We start from the raw sequence: 17,551 nt of genomic DNA on the forward strand, positions 1-17,551 counted from the left end.
TAATTGAATTTAATGGTTAAGATTTATCTATATCAATTAAAAATTCATCATCTCATTTAATGTATCTACTATATATTTATAGATTATGTCAAATATTAAGTAGAATTGTGCCACATTCATGAAATTAACTAATTATAAACCACAAATTTTATATTAGAGAATTGATTATATTCAAATAATTATGAGATTAATTTTTCAAAATTTTTTATAAATGAATTCAAAACAGAGACAATTCTTAAAAAAAATAAAATCACTTTTATTATTCATTACAATATGCAATGTAATGAGAAATGAGTTTATTTGTAAATTTAAATTTTGAGATGTAAATTGATGATAAATTTTTAATATATGTTAAGAACATGTAAGAAAAATTAATTAACATGTCATTTGATATTATTATATATAACTATCATGACATTTTCTTATACAGAAAACAGAATTAGTAATTTGAGAGTGGAAGTCGAGAGCAAGCGGGCACAGTGAAGTGACTCGACAAATTTGCTTGTGAAGTGAATATTAAATTAGAAATAGAAGTAAAGAGGGAAAAGAAATAGCACGTAGTCATTGCTTGCTTCTTGTTGACAGTAGGGTTGCACTCTGCACGCCATCCACGACCCTTTCTCTCGCTCGCTGCCATAAACTCTCAGCTCTCTCTCTCTCTCTGCCACCGCAACGCAACGCAACAATGGGTGCTTCTCTTCCCCCCAAAGAGGCCAACCTCTTCAAGCTTATTGTTGTAAGCTTCTCTTTTTTCTTTAATTTCACGCTTCCTTCTCCTCCCTCGATCCAACTTCAATCATTTTCTACTGATTCTTCCATCTCTTAACCCTAGATTCTCCTGTTATTCTTCTTATCACTTCCTACGCTCTCTTTGTTTGCTCGCAATATCGTCAAATTTGATAGAAAATTTAAAATACGTAGCGTTCGGGATTCATTTTACTTTTGCGTTACTGTGATTTTTGAGGTCCTCCATTGAGTTTCAGGTCTTCTCTGAGTTAGAGTGGGGTTGAAAGTTCCCGAACTCTGGTCTATTTACTTTATTGCGTTCTCTGTATTATTTGTTTTTTTGTTCCTTGTTGCAACTACAAGAAGCTGAAATTATAAACTGCACTCACCAAGATAACGAATGGGATTGTTTTTATCAATGCGTGCGGAGATAACCTAGCATATTTAATTTGACCCTGCAAAGGATTAAATGAAGATGATGATTTTTTAAAATAGAAGGGAGTAGTGGATTCCTTGCGCTGATTATGTTGGTCATTGTTCTTTTTACTGCTTGTTTCAATTGAGGAATTGGATTGTGTGTCTGTAAATAAATAGTAATATTATATTATCTAACCATTAGAATGTACCCGTGGGATTCCTTTTAGTAGCATTCTTTAGGGGCTTGGTTGCTGTACTGTGAAAATAGCAAATGAATGCTTACTACTTTAGGTAATTAGATTTTAATTATCTTGGTTCATGGGAAATTTATGAGCAAGTGAAATAGTCTTGGTGCTACTGGGGGAGGGGTTTACTGCTTTGCAGGGCTTAATTTTACTTGTCTGTGCAGAAATCCTATGAAACTAAACAATACAAAAAGGGCCTCAAAGCAGCCGATGCCATTTTGAAAAAATTCCCAGATCATGGAGGTATACATTTTTAGTACTTGTTTTTCTATGTTTTATCTTCCTTGTCAGGGTATTTAATGATGTTCTAATTTGTTTAAATGAGTAACACAAAAAATTATATGTTAATTTTTTTTTCCTTACAGAAGGTTTTCTTTCTCTCTACATCTCTTAATTGTTTTGTTTCTGTGTTTTGTTTTTTCTTGTTTATGTGTCTGTTCCCGCTTCTGGTTGATAGAAACTTTATCAATGAAGGGTTTGACGTTAAATTGCATGGATCGTAAGCCTGAAGCATATAAACTGGTTCAACAAGGATTAAGGGTGAGTTGCCTTTGATTTTGCACCATTTATCATTCTTATAGTCATTGTTTGTACTTTGTCAGATGATCCAAGCTTAATTTTTGTTCTGCTGCAGAATGACCTGAAAAGTCATGTTTGCTGGCATGTTTATGGTCTCCTTTATCGTTCAGACAGAGAATACAGGGAAGCAATCAAGTGCTATCGAAATGCACTGAAAAAAGATCCCGACAATATTGAAATCTTGCGGGACCTATCACTTTTACAGGTATCATATTAATTCCTTTTGTTTGTACGTGCTTTATTTTAGCTAATGCAAAATTTGAAAGTTGCTGTCTCTCTGCAATAGCCTTAACTTGGGCTTCAGTTTTTCTATGCTGGCATCATCTATGGCATATCCTGCTCATAAACAGTTGCTTCATATTGGTGTTGTCTGTTTCACATGGAGGAAAGTTTATCATGAACTTTGTCCTTAACTTATCATGATTGCCAGTAATAGTACTTTTATGATACTGTAATTTCCTATCCATGTATATTACTCTTGGTGAAGTTCATTTGCACTTAAGTCCAAAATTACTGCCCTTCTGTTACCTATTCAAATTCAGGTTAAATTTTTCTAGAAATATCTGCTTCATCAACTTAGGAAGGATTAAGAGTAAAGGTGAAAGAAAAATCTCTCTCCATTCTCTTCCCATTAGAATCTGGATACAAATGTTTTGCAATGATATTTTACTGTATTGCTTTTCATATTGCACAGATACAGAGTCATTCTGTGAATTCTCCTATAGTGTATTTGTTTTGACCCATGTATGTGCTCTTACACCACATTGTCAGGCTCAAATGCGAGACTTAGCCGGCTTTGTTGAGACACGACAACAACTGTTGACGCTCAAGTCAAATCATCGCATGAATTGGATTGGGTTTGCTGTTGCTCATCATTTGAACTCTAAGTAAGATTTGGTTTATATAAGTTAAATGTTTTTTCTGATGAGGACTGCTCTAGCTGCCTTTATACTGAATTGTGCCTGACCTAAGGATTATCTTCTTAAATGTTTTTAATATTATTTTATGTATGAATCTTTGAAAACTGAAAACAAAGTGGCATTTTGTAATTATTTCTAAAAACTACAGAACTAATTATGTGCCCAAAAGTTAAAATCATTAACTCTGAATTAAGTTATGAACCATGTTCAAAGGACTACAATTAAAGAAAACCTTTTGCTAATGCCTTTTTGGCTTTTTGCCTCCTTTTCTAGTAGAAACATTGCCAAAAAAATAGGGGTAATTGCCTCTTTTTTTTGGGAGGGGGTTGGAATGGGGTGGGTGGGTTGGATTGTTCTTGTAGGCTCTAGAATTTGACCCAGACATCTGGACCTGGTAATGTTGTGGGTGGAGATTTTGGATCCAATTTTGTTTGAATTTCACCAAAATCACAATTATGGCATGAAGCTTTGGATCCTGCACTGGCTTTGGTATTATTGATAGATGTTACTGAAATGGCATTATTTTATTCTTTTGGTAGTTTATTTATTTACTTTCTTAATATGAAACAGTGCATCAAAAGCTATTGAAATTCTGGAAGCATATGAAGGGACATTGGAAGATGATTATCCTCCTGAAAATGAACGGTGTGAGCATGGGGAAATGCTTTTATATAAGGTCTTTTCTCTGGCTATTACTGCAGCTATTTCCTGTTTAATGTGTAAATTGCGTATTGCATAATGCCTCGTCACATATTTTGTGTTTGATGTAACTCTAACCTTAATTAGCTTTTGTTATAACATGGTGGGATTTTGAATACACTTTTACTATTTGTGAGTCTCTGTAAATGCCAATGATAGCCTTTATCCATGATAAGAATAAGACAAATGGATGCTTTCCCAGCATCTATAATTACATGTTTAATGCTTTGTATAATATATTTGTCTAGTTTGTTTTGTTGAATGTATACCTCTGTTGTCACTACCTGTGCATGTTTAGGAATATGAAGTATTTCATATGGTTCAAATGCCAGTATTAATATTATCCTCAGTCCTCACACGGTGATTTTCTGCATCAAACATCTCCATCCAGATCACTTTGTTGGAGGAATGTGGATTTTTTGAGAGTGCTCTTGAGGAATTGAGAAGGAAAGAGTTAAAAATTGTATGTGTGTTTTATCGATTGAGGTAATTTGATCATTTAATTTGTTATGAATGAGAAGCATGGTATCTTAGCTGTTTCTCATTGTGTCTATGTAGGTTGATAAGCTTGCATATAAAGAACAGGAGGTTTCACTTTTAGTCAAGCTTGGTCACTTGGAAGAAGGAGAGAAATTGTACCGGGCATTACTTTCCATGAATCCTGACAACTATAGGTGATCTTTTTGGTTGCTTACATTTTAGGTTTGGATACCTCAATTGCAATGTCTGTCTAGCTATATGTCTTCCCTGTGTTTTTCCACTATTATTGTTTCCTTTTTGCATTTACCTACAGCAGAGAAGGATATAAGATGATTTTGTTTCAGATGCCTTAATCTTTGTCTCATTTGGCTCTTTCTGGATTGATAAGCTTTTTAGTTTGTATTTGATATTGCTAACTTGTGGTAGCTAGAGAAAATTGTAATGTTTCATTTTGTTGTTCACATTCTATGAATGCGACCAAAATGTTGAGTCAGAGTCTTTTGTTCATTTTAATGATGCATAATGGTTGTATAATAACTTCCTTTTCCTGTTATTATGTTTGTAATTATGTTGTCTACAATCTTACCAGCTTGTAGAAGCTAAACAATTGTTTGTGCTTCATGTAACGTTGATGATCAGATATTATGAAGGCCTCCAAAAATGTGTTGGATTATATTCAGAAAATGGCCATTTTTCTCCTGATGAAATAGATCGGTTGGATGCTTTATACAAAACACTTGGGCAGCAATATAAGTGGTCTTCTGCTGTTAAGGTAAAGGCTGTCAATTCTCATAGTTATATATATCACATTTACTGCTATTGCTTTGCTTCTGCATCATGACCTGAACTTAATTATTATTTTGCCATATTATCTGTGTAAAAGGAGACCACTACTCCCTTCCACCACTCAATTGTTTTGTTTTCAAAAGGAAAAATATGTAGGTTAACTGTGGAATGTTATATCTTTTGTTCTTCACTGAAGATGACTAGTTTCAATTTTTGTTTTTGCCTTTTATACTCATTATATATAACTCCCATGGTTCTGATGGAGGAAGCTCTTCAGATCAGTTTTGAGTGCATCTTCCACTGATATACAATGTTGCATATTAGTGCATTTGTGGTGGCATGCTGTTGATATTTTTCTCTTATCAGAATGAGTTTATTTGAGCACATAATTTTTAAATCGAAACTTATCCCACATTATTATTTAATTATTTATTATCAGAGAATACCACTAGATTTTTTACAAGGTGACAAATTTCAAGATGCAGCAGATAGTTATATTAGGCCTCTCCTAAGCAAGGTACATTATACAAATCCTTTTTGGTAAGATATCTGCTTACTTTACTAGTTTCAAAATTGAATTGGGATTCATTGTGTTATTTCTAGGGTGTTCCATCTCTATTCTCCGATCTTTCTTCTTTATACAATCAACCTGGGAAGGTCAGTATTATTACTTACATTTCTTCTGCTTAGATAGTTTGTGTTGTGTGGTTATATATTGTATAACATAGTGGTAAAATATGTTGTTTCTGACCATGGTTTCTGATTTTCTTCACTCTTTTCCAGGCAGACATTTTGGAACAGATCATTCTTGAGTTAGAGAATTCACTTAGGAAAACTGGTCAATACCCGGGAAGGTAAGATATACTTTTAATGTCTGTTGAAGCATAGGGGTGGTGATTAAGATGTTCATTTGGTAATGGTACAAGTGTAATGTAAGCTTGGAACTACTTTCCAAGATAAAAATGTGTGCTTATGTTATTATTTTATGTGGGACTTTTTTAGAATTCATTATACTGTCACTGAATTTAGAATGACTAGAAAGTTTATGGAGAGTCAATTGTGCTTTTCTTTGGGATGATTTAGTGAGTTCTGCATTAATAATATCTAATTTTGTTTCTTAAACGTCTCTTCACTCTCTCGTGGTTGGATTTCCTGAGTTGTAATGGCTTAGTGTTGCAAAAAAGTAGCCATTAGGTTAATACTATCCACTTACGATTCAATGGTATGTCATATTGTTTCATTGAAATTTTGATGCTTTGGAACCTTTGTCTTGTACTGGATAACTAAGTATTGTTTATCTTGTATTCAGAGCGGAAAAAGAGCCCCCCTCAACTCTTATGTGGACTTTGTTCTTGTTGGCTCAGGTTCGTGACTATTTTTTTATACATTTTTTGTGGGTTCCTCCATTTTTCTTACTTTCATTTTTTATCTACTTGGTGCAGCATTATGACAGGCGGGGCCAGTATGAGATAGCTCTTTCTAAAATCAATGAGGCTATTGATCACACACCTACTGTCATTGATCTATATTCCATCAAGGTTTGCTTATACTTCTAACTAATTTTCTGCTTGTTTTAGGATTATTTCATTCCTACGTAGTCCTTTTATGTGTGTGCACGTGCGTGCATGCATTATATATAAATTTGTACTTGAGTTAGTGGAATATAATTACCAATTTAATGACATCTCTGTGGTTTGCCTTATTCACTTTGAAAAGTGCTATTAGGATAAATAATTTACATAACCCACATTGTAAGATATGTCAATCACCAGTTACTTTGAACTATTGCAGTTGGTGGGTCTAGTTACATAAGTAACTGTCACATGCAATTTGGTGTGTGTTTGGGATTAACAGCATTTTCAATTAGGTATTTGCCTTTTTTGTTGTTTAGAATGTCACTTCAAGCTATCTGTTTCTTGTATGGGCATGACTCATTTGCTATCTGATGCACTTGCAATATGTTGAAAAAATTCTAATGCCAGTTATATATATTTATTTTTTCCATATAAAATAAAAATCTATAACAATATAGGGTATGATCTTCTATGCCTGGCTGCATAAGTCAATTTCCAATTGTTGATGACCATGAAATTAGATAACATGTTTAATTTTCTTTTTCTTTAAAAAAATGATAATATCTAATAATATCAAATGCTATCCAGTAAAGGCACCAAGAGTATAGATAATTTACTCTAGTTATTCAATATGTAACATGTCCTTTCAAAGAAAGGTAAGTTAAATGATTAAATCATTAGTCTTGTTTTTAAGATCAAAGAAAGGTGAAAATGAGTTAATGCAGTTGGACTAGTGGTGACTGGTACCTTGCCTTAACAGCCAAAGCATGCAGAAAAACTTGTTGAATGATCGTTTTATGTCTTTGAATAACAGAGTCGGATACTGAAGCATGCTGGTGATTTGGTGGCTGCTGCTGCATTTGCAGATGAAGCTAGGTGTATGGATCTTGCTGATCGCTATGTTAACAGTGAATGCGTGAAGCGCATGCTGCAGGCTGATCAGGTTCTGTCTATCGATATATTTAAATTTCATTCACACCTGAGTGATGTAATTTGTGTAGCTTTTCTCTTTTGGCCTTTTTCTGACTTTATTTTGGTTCATTCCCTGATATCCAGGTGGCTTTGGCAGAAAAAACTGCTGTGTTGTTCACAAAAGATGGTGATCAACACAACAATCTACATGACATGCAGTGCATGTGGTCTGTATCTAATGTGTAATATTCTGTACTGGCTAGCAATATCGTGCTTTCATTTTGTAACATACTGTAACATCTATCTTTTGAAGGTATGAGCTTGCCTCTGCTGAAAGCTATTTCCGTCAAGGTGATCTTGGACTGGCTCTCAAGAAGTTTCTAGCAGTGGAGAAGCATTATGCAGATATTACTGAAGATCAATTTGATTTTCATTCATACTGCTTAAGGAAAATGACGTTGCGTACATATGTGGAAATGCTTAAATTTCAAGACCAATTGCATTCACATGCATACTTTCATAAAGCAGCAGCTGGAGCTATCAGGTGCATATATGTTGCCTTTAATTGGTTTACTTCATCAGTTGTTATGATAGTTAATGTTATGCAGTGCATTGTATAATGGGTTCTTACATGCATTGGGGAATTTTATTTTTAAATTGTTTCTCTGCCAGAGAGTCCTTGAGAGGTCAAATTTTTCTTATTTATGCTTCATGTTTTGTGTTTGCTTATTATTCTGTGGCTTTAAACAGCTTCACTTTAGAACTGTGGCAAATGCCATAACAGTGCAGCCTAAATTCATGTAAGTAAATGGTATTTCCTTCTGATCTTGTATTTATGATCTCATGCTTGTAATGTTTTGAGCTGCAGATGTTATATAAAATTGCATGATTCTCCTCCAAAGTCTACAGCTGAGGAAGATGATGATATGTCTAAGTTGCCTCCTTCTCAGAAAAAGAAAATGAGACAAAAACAGAGAAAGGCAGAAGCAAGAGCTAAGAAAGTATTAATCATTTCTATATCTTCTGTGGGAAATTTTTTGTTGGAAAAGTATTCATGCTATTGTTTTATTTCTATTTCAGGAGGCAGAAGAAAAGAATGAAGACTATAGTGCCAGTGGGATATCAAAGTCTGGGAAACGGCATGCAAAACCTGTTGATCCAGATCCACGTGGTGAAAAGTTGTTACAGGTAAAACTTCAATGCATTTATTGCCATTGAGAATCTTATACATTCAGTCCATGTCTAATACTGATACAGTTGTAAATTTCTTATAGCATAAATAAAACTTTTCTCTGTGAATTGACATAGAAGGTGAGTATAACCTGTCAACAACCAACTCTTCCAAAAGTTTAGGATGTTATATAAAGCCATGAAGGCTCATGGCAGGATATATTTTATCTCTAACATGACACCTCATGCTAGAGCTCTTTGGACTTTAAGCACAGATAATGCCATGCCGCTCTGATGCCATGTCATGTTCCACCTTTTGATGCTATTAATAGTTCAGAAGGATGTGTATGTGTATGCATCTTTGTGTGTGCTTGCGTGTGAAAGAGTATTCTGGTGGTTCTACAAGATGTGTATGTGTATGTGAGAGTCAAGAGAGATTTCTCCCATGCTGCAAATTGCTATAATGTTGCTACAGCTCCACCTTACAAGTTGGTAGAATAAAAATATGTAAATTTGGATTCATTATGTAAATTTGGCTAAGACTATTCTTGATTTTTATTTGAGAATTTTTTTTCCAATCTTGTTTAATAGACAAGGTTTTGTAGTTAAATTGCTGTGTTGTATCCAAAAACTTCTTTCACAATTACATTACTCAACACTTATTCAACATAGTTAATTAAAATAGTTGGTTTATCAAATACCAATTACAGTGAAATATTTCTGAAAAGCTTGTTAAGACATTTATTGGACATTTTACTCATAAAATTTGCTTATTGAGTTATTGTAACTGTTAAGGTTTATACAGTCCTGTTAATTGTGCAATTTTCTCCTGCTTAGGTTGAAGATCCATTGCTGGAAGCCACAAAATACTTGAAATTGTTGCAGAAGAATTCACCTAACTCATTGGAGACGCATTTGCTATCTTTTGAATTGTATATGAGAAAACAGAAGATTTTGCTTGCCTTCCAGGTAAAATTATGTTAAATTAGAAGCCAGGAGTTTTTTTTTTTTTTCACATTCTTCATCTTTCTTCTCAGCAAACTAAATTTGTCAGGCTAGTAATTTATTTGGGTTAACAGTTCTGGCTGTTTTGCTTTACATATTTTGGGGGCTCTGTGTTGTGAATTTATGCTGATTATTTTTGCTTATTTACTTTGCATTTATTTACATTATATAACTTTTTATTACACTTTGTCATTTTAGATTATGATGCCTGTTAAATGTGTTTTTTCCTCCATCTCTTGACTTGCAGGCTGTAAAGCAGTTACTTAGGTTGGATGCTGAACACCCTGATTCTCATCGATGCTTGGTATGCTTTCTTCTGAAGAACCAGTCAATTTCATGTCACTGAGTTTAGAAAGTTTAAGAATTTAATGTTCATAAATATCAAAACACTATATATTAATGTATGGTGTTACTTGTGCAAGTCATCTTTTTAAATTGTTTATATTTAGCATATGAGAAATTGGATAATCTAGAAAGAAAACTATTCCTCTGAATTTGGTATCAGGTGCACCCTACTCCCTGCCCCCCTTTTTTTTCTTTCATCTTTCTCTCCATTTTTAGGATATACCATCCTCTTATTATGATTTCTTCCCTCCTCCATTGAGGAAAATGATTATTTTTTCTGTTTTCATATGTTGCAGATTAAATTCTTCCATAAAGTGGGATCCATGACTGCTCCTGTGACTGACTGTGAGAAACTGATTTGGAGTGTCTTAGAAGCTGAGCGCCAAACCATTAGGTTGTCTGGTGCTATTTTTTTTACTTTTTCCTTCTGTTGTTTGTTGGGAGGCTGTTATATTAATTTTTTATTAATTTATGATTTAGTCTAACTTTCTCTCATTTATCCCTTCTATGTAGTCAGCTGCATGGAAAATCTCTGTTTGAGACAAATAATTCTTTCCTTGAAAAACATGAAGGTTAAACTAACATTTGTTGATGACCAAATTTCAAGCTTGATTATGAAGATTTCTTATTCTGCTTCCCTCCTGTTTACAGATTCTCTGATGCATAGAGCTGCTTTTGGAGAAATGTTATATATTTTGGATCCCAGCAGAAGGTTGGAAGCTGTCAAGTTGATTGAAGGATCAACAAATAACCTTGTGCCAAGGTAATGTTTTTACACCACCTCAACTGCATTATTAAGCACCAACACAACATATTTTGTGTCATGTCTTCAAATTGATATGAGGCTTGCATGTGTTGCATGCTTGTAAGTTTTGGATTAGAAAAGTTTCATAGTTTATTCTCCAGCATGACTTAGCATGGCTCAGCTTTCTGATCACATTTTGACTGATTGGATGAAAAAGCTTACAAGGGTTCATTGCCTTCCCTAGCTGGTATTGAGCCTGGTCATTTGCAGGGATGAAAGAAATGAGACCTGGGGAAATCTTATATAAAATCAGATACCTAGGCTGATTGTTTGAGGGAGTAAGGGATGATGCTGCCTATCTTTGGATGGTGGTAACCACTCCTTCACTCAGGATTTAGTCTCTCTAAAGTGAGAGGATGTGTAAAGTGAGAAAGTGACCATTGATTTGAATCATTTTGTAAATATAACTGACTTGAAATCGATGGAAGATAAACCTTCATTTTCTTGTTTTATACATCTTATATTAGTAGAACCAAATCTTTATTTGAAAGATATGAAATTGTAAGTAGGTGAGAAAAAAATGGGTCTTTAAGATGAAGATGAATGTGATGTTTTCCCCTCGATTGCTAAAGGGTTGTGGATTTCCCAAAATGACAAACCCCTTAAAACATTCCTTATTGTTAAAAAAGGGGATAGAGGGGAGAATATAAGGTAGACAAAAGGGAAACATGTGATAGATAAATAATGAAAATATTTTGAAAAAATTGAACATAGCTTATCCTATAGTTTTTGGGGTTTATCTTGTGCTTGTATTTATGGAAATGTACTTCATAGACTTTATCTCTGTTTTTACCTTTCTATACTTAAGTTTTGGCTTTCTAATCTGAGTAATGACAATATTTAGTCCTGCAATATTTTGTTTCAATAGAAATGGAGCACTTGGACCTATCAGGGAATGGAAATTTAAGGACTGTATTGTAGTTCATAAACTTCTTGGAACAGTTCTTGTTGATCAGGATGCTGCATTGAGTAAGTATCATTGGGATTGTGTTGATTAATTCTTTATGTTTTTCCGTAAACCAGACTAGTGCGTATAATGAACTCTCTTTGGAGATATGGGTATGGATGGTGCTTGTGATTTCCAAGAATAATGTGTTTGGGTTATTTTATTAACAAATTACTGATCACTCTGAGGAGAACCAGATTTTTTTAGAAGGAAAAGTGATAAAGATTTTTGAAATAACATTTAATTTAGGTTTTTTTTAATTCCCCACCAAGGGGGATTTTAATGTGTAATTTTCATTATTTTCTTCCAAAATTTGAGTTGTTTCTACACCTGCCCGTTCCTGTCTGTGTTATTTTTTATGGTCTCCTTGTAATGGTGCATCACAAGAACTTCTCATGTCCTCAATAATAATTTTGCCATGAAAACCAGGTGTGATTCGTGTCTTTATCTGATAAGAACCGCTACTTCCATCTGGAATAGCCAGGGGAAAAACCCCAAAGGAGATATAATAACTGATTTTCTATGAATTTGGGAATGGTAAATTTGGTTGCAGGATGGAAAATGCGTTGTGCTGAGTTTTTTCCGTACTCCACATACTTTGAGGGCAGCTGCAGCTCTGCCTCTCCCAACTCTGTTCTTAGTCAGATATGCAAGAACACTGAAAATGGGAATTCTAACCATTTGGTGGGAGATCACATTGTGGAATCTGTCGCATCAAATGGGAAACTTGAAGAGGCATTTAAAGATCTTGCTTTCTGAAAAACGTAGGTTCAAAAAAGGTTTGCAAGTTACACCCAGTTTGGATGCTCTTGGTAAACAAGTTGCAGTTGAAACCCATCTAAACAACTAGGTTACTGTTTCCAGTGGTGGTCATATACTGAGTTCTGGTGCAGGTTATATCAAATTCTGGACACAAGTCACAGATGTATTTTCTTTGCACGAGTTCTCCCTCACCAAATTGACATTTATTCCTTTTTTTTTGCAAATGTGTATAATTTTACCGCAATTATGTTTTAGGGTTGAATTTTTTATTTGTTCAGCCCTTTTTCCTGAGATTCTAAGAGAGAAGGCTCCATGGATCCATCATCGCAGGGAGAGCTACAGAAATTTTAGGTTTCTGGTCCTGCATGCGGCCAGGATATATATACTCCGAGAGCATGTTGTACTTTTCCTATTTGTTTGCTTGTTTATCATGTAAAATTATTGAACTATGTCAAAATTTTGCTTTAGATTTCCATATATGTGTGGAAATTCTGCTATGTTGAATACTAGCCGATGGTTGAGAAGGCTATTGTAAGTTACGATTGAAAAAAAAATAATTTAGACTAAGTGGGGCAAAATTGATATAATTTTATTAAATTCAAAGATTGATTAATTGAACTAGTATTATAATAGTAATATTATTAGATTATGATTTGTTCATTTCAATTTTAAGATTTTGTCAAATTATATCATGAAGTCTTAACTGTTATAGGATGGGTTGTGTTTGAAATTTTGATATTTTTGTAATGTCACCCTTGTTAACTTTTTTGATTTAGTAACTTAGAATTTTTAAATAAAGGAGCAGAGTTTTTTCATACTAAGTACAAATTTAAAATTTTTTACATTCAATTTGAATTTTATTTTATTTATATTTAGTAGATTATAATTTATTATTTTATGTTAAATGTAATTTAAATAAAAAATTTAAATTGAATGCAAGAATTTACTCATAAGATTTTTTATTTAAAAAATTTGAACTTAAAAAAACTAATCATATAAAGTTTTGCGTAATTTTAAGATTAAGATATATTCTGAAATCACTGGAAATTTTGAATAAGCCCGTCTGTAAAATCACGCAAATGGCTAGAATGTGAATAACATTTCAAAGTCTGGCTCGAGGTGGATCCGGCCAGGGTACGGTTTAAGTCCACGAATCCTGGTCGTTCTCCTTCTAGCCGTTGCCAGTTGCCGGACGAGCCAAGATTTGTCTTGGGCTATTCATTTAGTAGGTACTTAGATGAATTGATAAAGCCTTTTGAAGTTTGATTATAAAATTTAAGATCAAATTTTGCTCATATTTGTTCTGGTAATATATATGGATTTTGAAACAAAGTCTTCCGAATCAATTGTTCATTGCCAAGAAAACGAATTATAACGTGTTACATATAACGTTCCTTTCAAATGGCAGAAAGTATTTGGTGAGGTAAAACAAATGATGTCATATTTTGCGCTAACTTTATTTGTACTTGGACACCACTTCTCGTGTCAACCTAAATAATTAACTATCAGATCTATCTAACCGAAAATCTTCGTATACTAGACTACCAATTTCATTATTTTATTTATTACTGTTATTCTTTTTTAAACTAATAATTGTATACATGTAAATTTTGTTAAATAAGTTTACTAGTTACTTAGTCAGGTATACAAGAACGTGTCTGTACAAAGAATGTGTGAATAATGTATTCACTTCATAATGGAGGAATGATAAAAATAATAAATTGATAAATGCATATAAATTAAAAAGATAATTTATTAAAGCCATTTTAGTTGAAGCAGGTGGGATTTTGACATCATCATTATCAAGGAGGAACGGCAAGAAAAAAATAAATCAGTAAACGCTTAAAATTCAAATAGATAATTAACTAAAACTGGGTGAAGCAGGTGTTAGGATTTTGACGCCATCATGATAACAAATCACCTTTAAAAAAATTCAGCTTATTTCAGAGTTTTAAATTTTTTTTTAAAAAATCAACATTTTCATTAAATTTTGTTATATATACAGAAAGAGAACTGATAAACGAAGGAGGATTTGAAACAACCTATTTTCTACAAACAATACTTGGCGAGTATGTAAAACCGGTGCAGATGTTGGGAAAAAAAGAGGAAAAGAAAGTGACTAGGGCGGGTAAACACATTCTCAACCTTTCATTAGCTCGTAACATCACATATGCTCAAGATATTACTTAATTTGCATCTATCTTTGGATCTCACCTTCAAAGCATAATCCAAAGGTTTGATGATGTAAACTTGAAAAGGAGCAACTTCAGGGGGGATATGTACCTTTGGCTAAGATAAACTTAGCTTCTGCTGTCTTGGTATCCATTCTTATCTAATGAGGACTGGAGTCCCAGGCTGAAGGTGACCCTCCATTACTCGGACCAACTTCACTTTTACAAAGAGGGCAGGATGCATTTATCTTCAACCATTTGTCAACACATGCTACGTGAAAAACGTGAAAGCAAGGCAATTCCCTAAGCTCCTCATCATCTGCATATTTTGCTAAGCAAATGCAACAAACCTGCAAAAAAAATAAATCAGAAAGCTATTCAAAATTACATTTAAAAATGAGGCATTCTCCACATTGTGAAGGATCATAAATCATAATAATAGCCATAGATTCAAAGCCCCATTTTAAAGAATTACTTACATTCAGGTTCTAGCTATCTAAAACTTTTTTATTCATTCGTCTTTTGGCTGAATGTAAGCATAGACTCAAGGCAAATATAGTCAGTTCATAATTTTAGAACAATATATTCACCCATTAAACTTACAGCATCTTCTCCTGAAATCACCCTCTCTTTTTCTGTTCCTGCAGCCAAAATCCCACCATCATCTATAGCAGCATTGACATCCTGATCATCACCCATTTCATTGTTCTTCAACTTGAACTTGTAGATTGGTAGAGCGTTAATTGATTCTACAGTTGCTCCTCTATTTTGAGAAAAATCCTCTCGAATGCCCAAAACAGAAATTATGCAAGGCAGGCAGCAACATATGGTTGCACAAAGTATAAATGGCATAGCATATCCAATGCAGCTAAAGGTAAGAAACACAATACATAATCTGCACAAAATGAAGCCCTGATTAGGCTTGAGAAAGTAAAATAGTGGTAACACAAACAGTGTGAGAGGTACCTATACAATTGTGGAGCATCAGAAGGAGAAGTGTGACCTCCAAAGATCCAAACATTTCCTACCACAAACCAAACTGCAAAGAAGCAATCCAAGGCCATCTTGAAATGGTCTACTAATCCATTAAACCTGCAATTTAGCAAAATATTTCTCTGCTTAGTTTGCTGGTGGTTCATTAAACATGGATAAAATCAGATTGGGCAAAAAGGAAGAAAGAGATAGAAATCAAACCTAGAAGTAAAGGCTCCAGGAATTATAGTGTTTCTTGCGGCTGATTGGGCAGCATGACCATTCTCCTCATCCGAGACATGTGAAACATAAATGGCAGTATAAGTACGATCTGGAGGATTGCTTCCAGAAGATCCTTGAGATGGTTGAGACATATCTTGTTCAGTGCTTTGATTACGGTTTCGAAAACGCCAGTAAAGAATAGGAAGTGTGGCAACACAACCAGATGCATAACCCACAATCCAGGCAAATAATGGGGCTTGGGGATTTTCATTCCTGGACAATGACAAAACCACGATAGATGCTATGATCTGACTCACAGTGACTACAAGCTCAACAGAAATCCAAAGTCCAGAATTTAATGGACTCCTTCTGCGATGACCATATCCATCACCTCTTCTCAATGAGGTGGAATTTCTAGAGTTTAATCTGGATGTAGAAGATGAATTTTGATGAGTGGAGTCTTGTGTCTCCCCAGTTGGTTGATCTTCATTCTGCTGTAAATGCATTTCAGGGTGTTGATCATTATGAGATGATGTGGTTAAAGCTTCACCATTCCTTGTAATGTCAATTATATGCTGATGGCCATTACGGGTTTCCGTCTGCTCCATCAGCAAAGGATGTTGATCGGTTTGGGTGTTGCTATTTGAACCCAGAGAAGTAACATCCATCTAAATCACCAAAGTATAAGGCGACAAGGCATAGATTGGTAGTAAAAAGGTTTCCAATTGGCACCTTCTCTCACTTCGATTCCTCTCACATATAAATTTGCCGTAATATGCAGAACAAAATGTACCAAGATCTTCACTCCACGCCTGGACACGGATTAACCTTTATATATTAAAATCTTGCTACTCCCAAATCCTATAACTTGTTTTATCAAAGGTAATATACATTTTGCAAGTGAGAAGACAACAGTGCGATATATAACATAACAACAGATTATTTTCAAGGTCATTTACATGAAGATCCAGTTCCAATAAAATGAAAATGTAGTGCCAGAAGCAGTCCACTAAGGATTTAAATTCCGCACAAAATAAACAGTTAAAGGGGGAACAAAAATGGCATTAGGAACTAAATCCATGCTCACAAACAGTTAGGTAACAATTAACAGTGAATTCAGAACAGAAGAGTCTGCCAGAAACAGAAACCTAGTAATCCAAATTCCGAGTTAAACACAACATCCACGCCCACCGCATCAATTCAGAACAGAATTCATTAAGAATTCATCAGTCTGTCTCATTCAGGTAACAAACACACTGATCCATACAAGAGAAAGACTAAAAACATTTGACATCAGAAACCAAACCAAATCGAAAAGAAACCTCAAAACAACTTAAACATGTGAAAGTAATCAGTGACATTTTGAATTGAAAGTGCGAAGAAGGTTCCAACCTGATTCAGCTCTCAAACGATTCCAAGTTCACTGTGCCGTTTCTTTTGTTTCAGATTTTCCATTTTACTAAACAAAAAGAGAAACAAACATTTAATGAAATTAAATTAAAAAGATATATTTTATTTATTTAAAAATGATAACGTCAGCAGTACTTAACACGTCTCCGTGAGAAAAGAAGAGAAGGGGAAACGTTGATATCAGATTTGTGCGGTCGCGTTGACTCATGGGCTTTCCCTACCGTTTGATTTGGAAAAACGTTATCTTCTATGCTGATGATGGGAATGGAATTGAATCCAAGGGCAGAGAATGTTCCAGATGATAACAGACGTAAAGCTTCATCAGATGTGCAAAGTGGGGTCTCTTTGCTAACTTTAGGATTTTCATCCCACGGTTCCTACCTTATCCATCTTATTCTTTGTGAT

General features: G+C 34.2%; 2 protein-coding genes across 6 annotated transcripts; one reads left to right on the forward strand and one right to left on the reverse strand.

The window, feature by feature from the left end:
- The first annotated feature begins 543 nt into the window (after positions 1-543).
- LOC113856379 (N-terminal acetyltransferase A complex auxiliary subunit NAA15) lies at positions 544-12,964 on the forward strand. Of its 4 annotated transcripts, XM_027488176.1 has the most exons (28): positions 607-736; positions 1,553-1,631; positions 1,846-1,928; positions 2,023-2,172; positions 2,254-2,418; positions 2,510-2,565; positions 2,739-2,854; positions 3,458-3,563; positions 3,978-4,049; positions 4,145-4,260; positions 4,706-4,838; positions 5,292-5,369; positions 5,456-5,509; positions 5,636-5,706; positions 6,162-6,216; positions 6,295-6,390; positions 7,241-7,369; positions 7,483-7,565; positions 7,652-7,882; positions 8,207-8,339; positions 8,419-8,526; positions 9,346-9,477; positions 9,761-9,817; positions 10,155-10,252; positions 10,372-10,430; positions 10,510-10,621; positions 11,532-11,632; positions 12,163-12,964. In XM_027488176.1, the coding sequence occupies exons 7-28, from the start codon at positions 2,745-2,747 to the stop codon at positions 12,366-12,368; spliced, it is 2,340 nt and encodes a 779-aa protein (XP_027343977.1). In that variant the 5' UTR covers positions 607-736; positions 1,553-1,631; positions 1,846-1,928; positions 2,023-2,172; positions 2,254-2,418; positions 2,510-2,565; positions 2,739-2,744; the 3' UTR covers positions 12,369-12,964. The 4 variants fall into 4 exon arrangements, with proteins under 4 accessions (XP_027343975.1, XP_027343974.1, XP_027343976.1 ...); XM_027488173.1 differs by lacking the exons at positions 2,254-2,418; positions 2,510-2,565 and having other exon boundaries at positions 555-736; positions 12,163-12,373; positions 12,503-12,939; XM_027488175.1 differs by having other exon boundaries at positions 578-736; positions 2,254-2,565.
- A 1,232-nt stretch (positions 12,965-14,196) lies between these two features.
- LOC113855179 (E3 ubiquitin-protein ligase At1g63170) lies at positions 14,197-17,168 on the reverse strand. Of its 2 annotated transcripts, XM_027486696.1 has the most exons (5): positions 17,129-17,168; positions 15,737-16,548; positions 15,509-15,634; positions 15,146-15,437; positions 14,197-14,892 (listed from the first exon to the last, which is right to left on the reverse strand). In XM_027486696.1, exons 2-5 carry the CDS (start codon positions 16,402-16,404, stop codon positions 14,704-14,706), a joined length of 1,275 nt encoding a protein of 424 aa, XP_027342497.1. In that variant the 5' UTR covers positions 16,405-16,548; positions 17,129-17,168; the 3' UTR covers positions 14,197-14,703. The 2 variants fall into 2 exon arrangements, with proteins under 2 accessions (XP_027342497.1, XP_027342498.1); XM_027486697.1 differs by lacking the exon at positions 17,129-17,168 and having other exon boundaries at positions 14,442-14,892; positions 15,737-16,564.
- Positions 17,169-17,551: the final 383 nt, after the last annotated feature.

Source organism: Abrus precatorius, unplaced genomic scaffold, assembly GCF_003935025.1.
Source record: "Abrus precatorius isolate BTA unplaced genomic scaffold, Abrus_2018 Scaffold11, whole genome shotgun sequence".
Lineage (NCBI taxonomy): Eukaryota > Viridiplantae > Streptophyta > Magnoliopsida > Fabales > Fabaceae > Abrus > Abrus precatorius.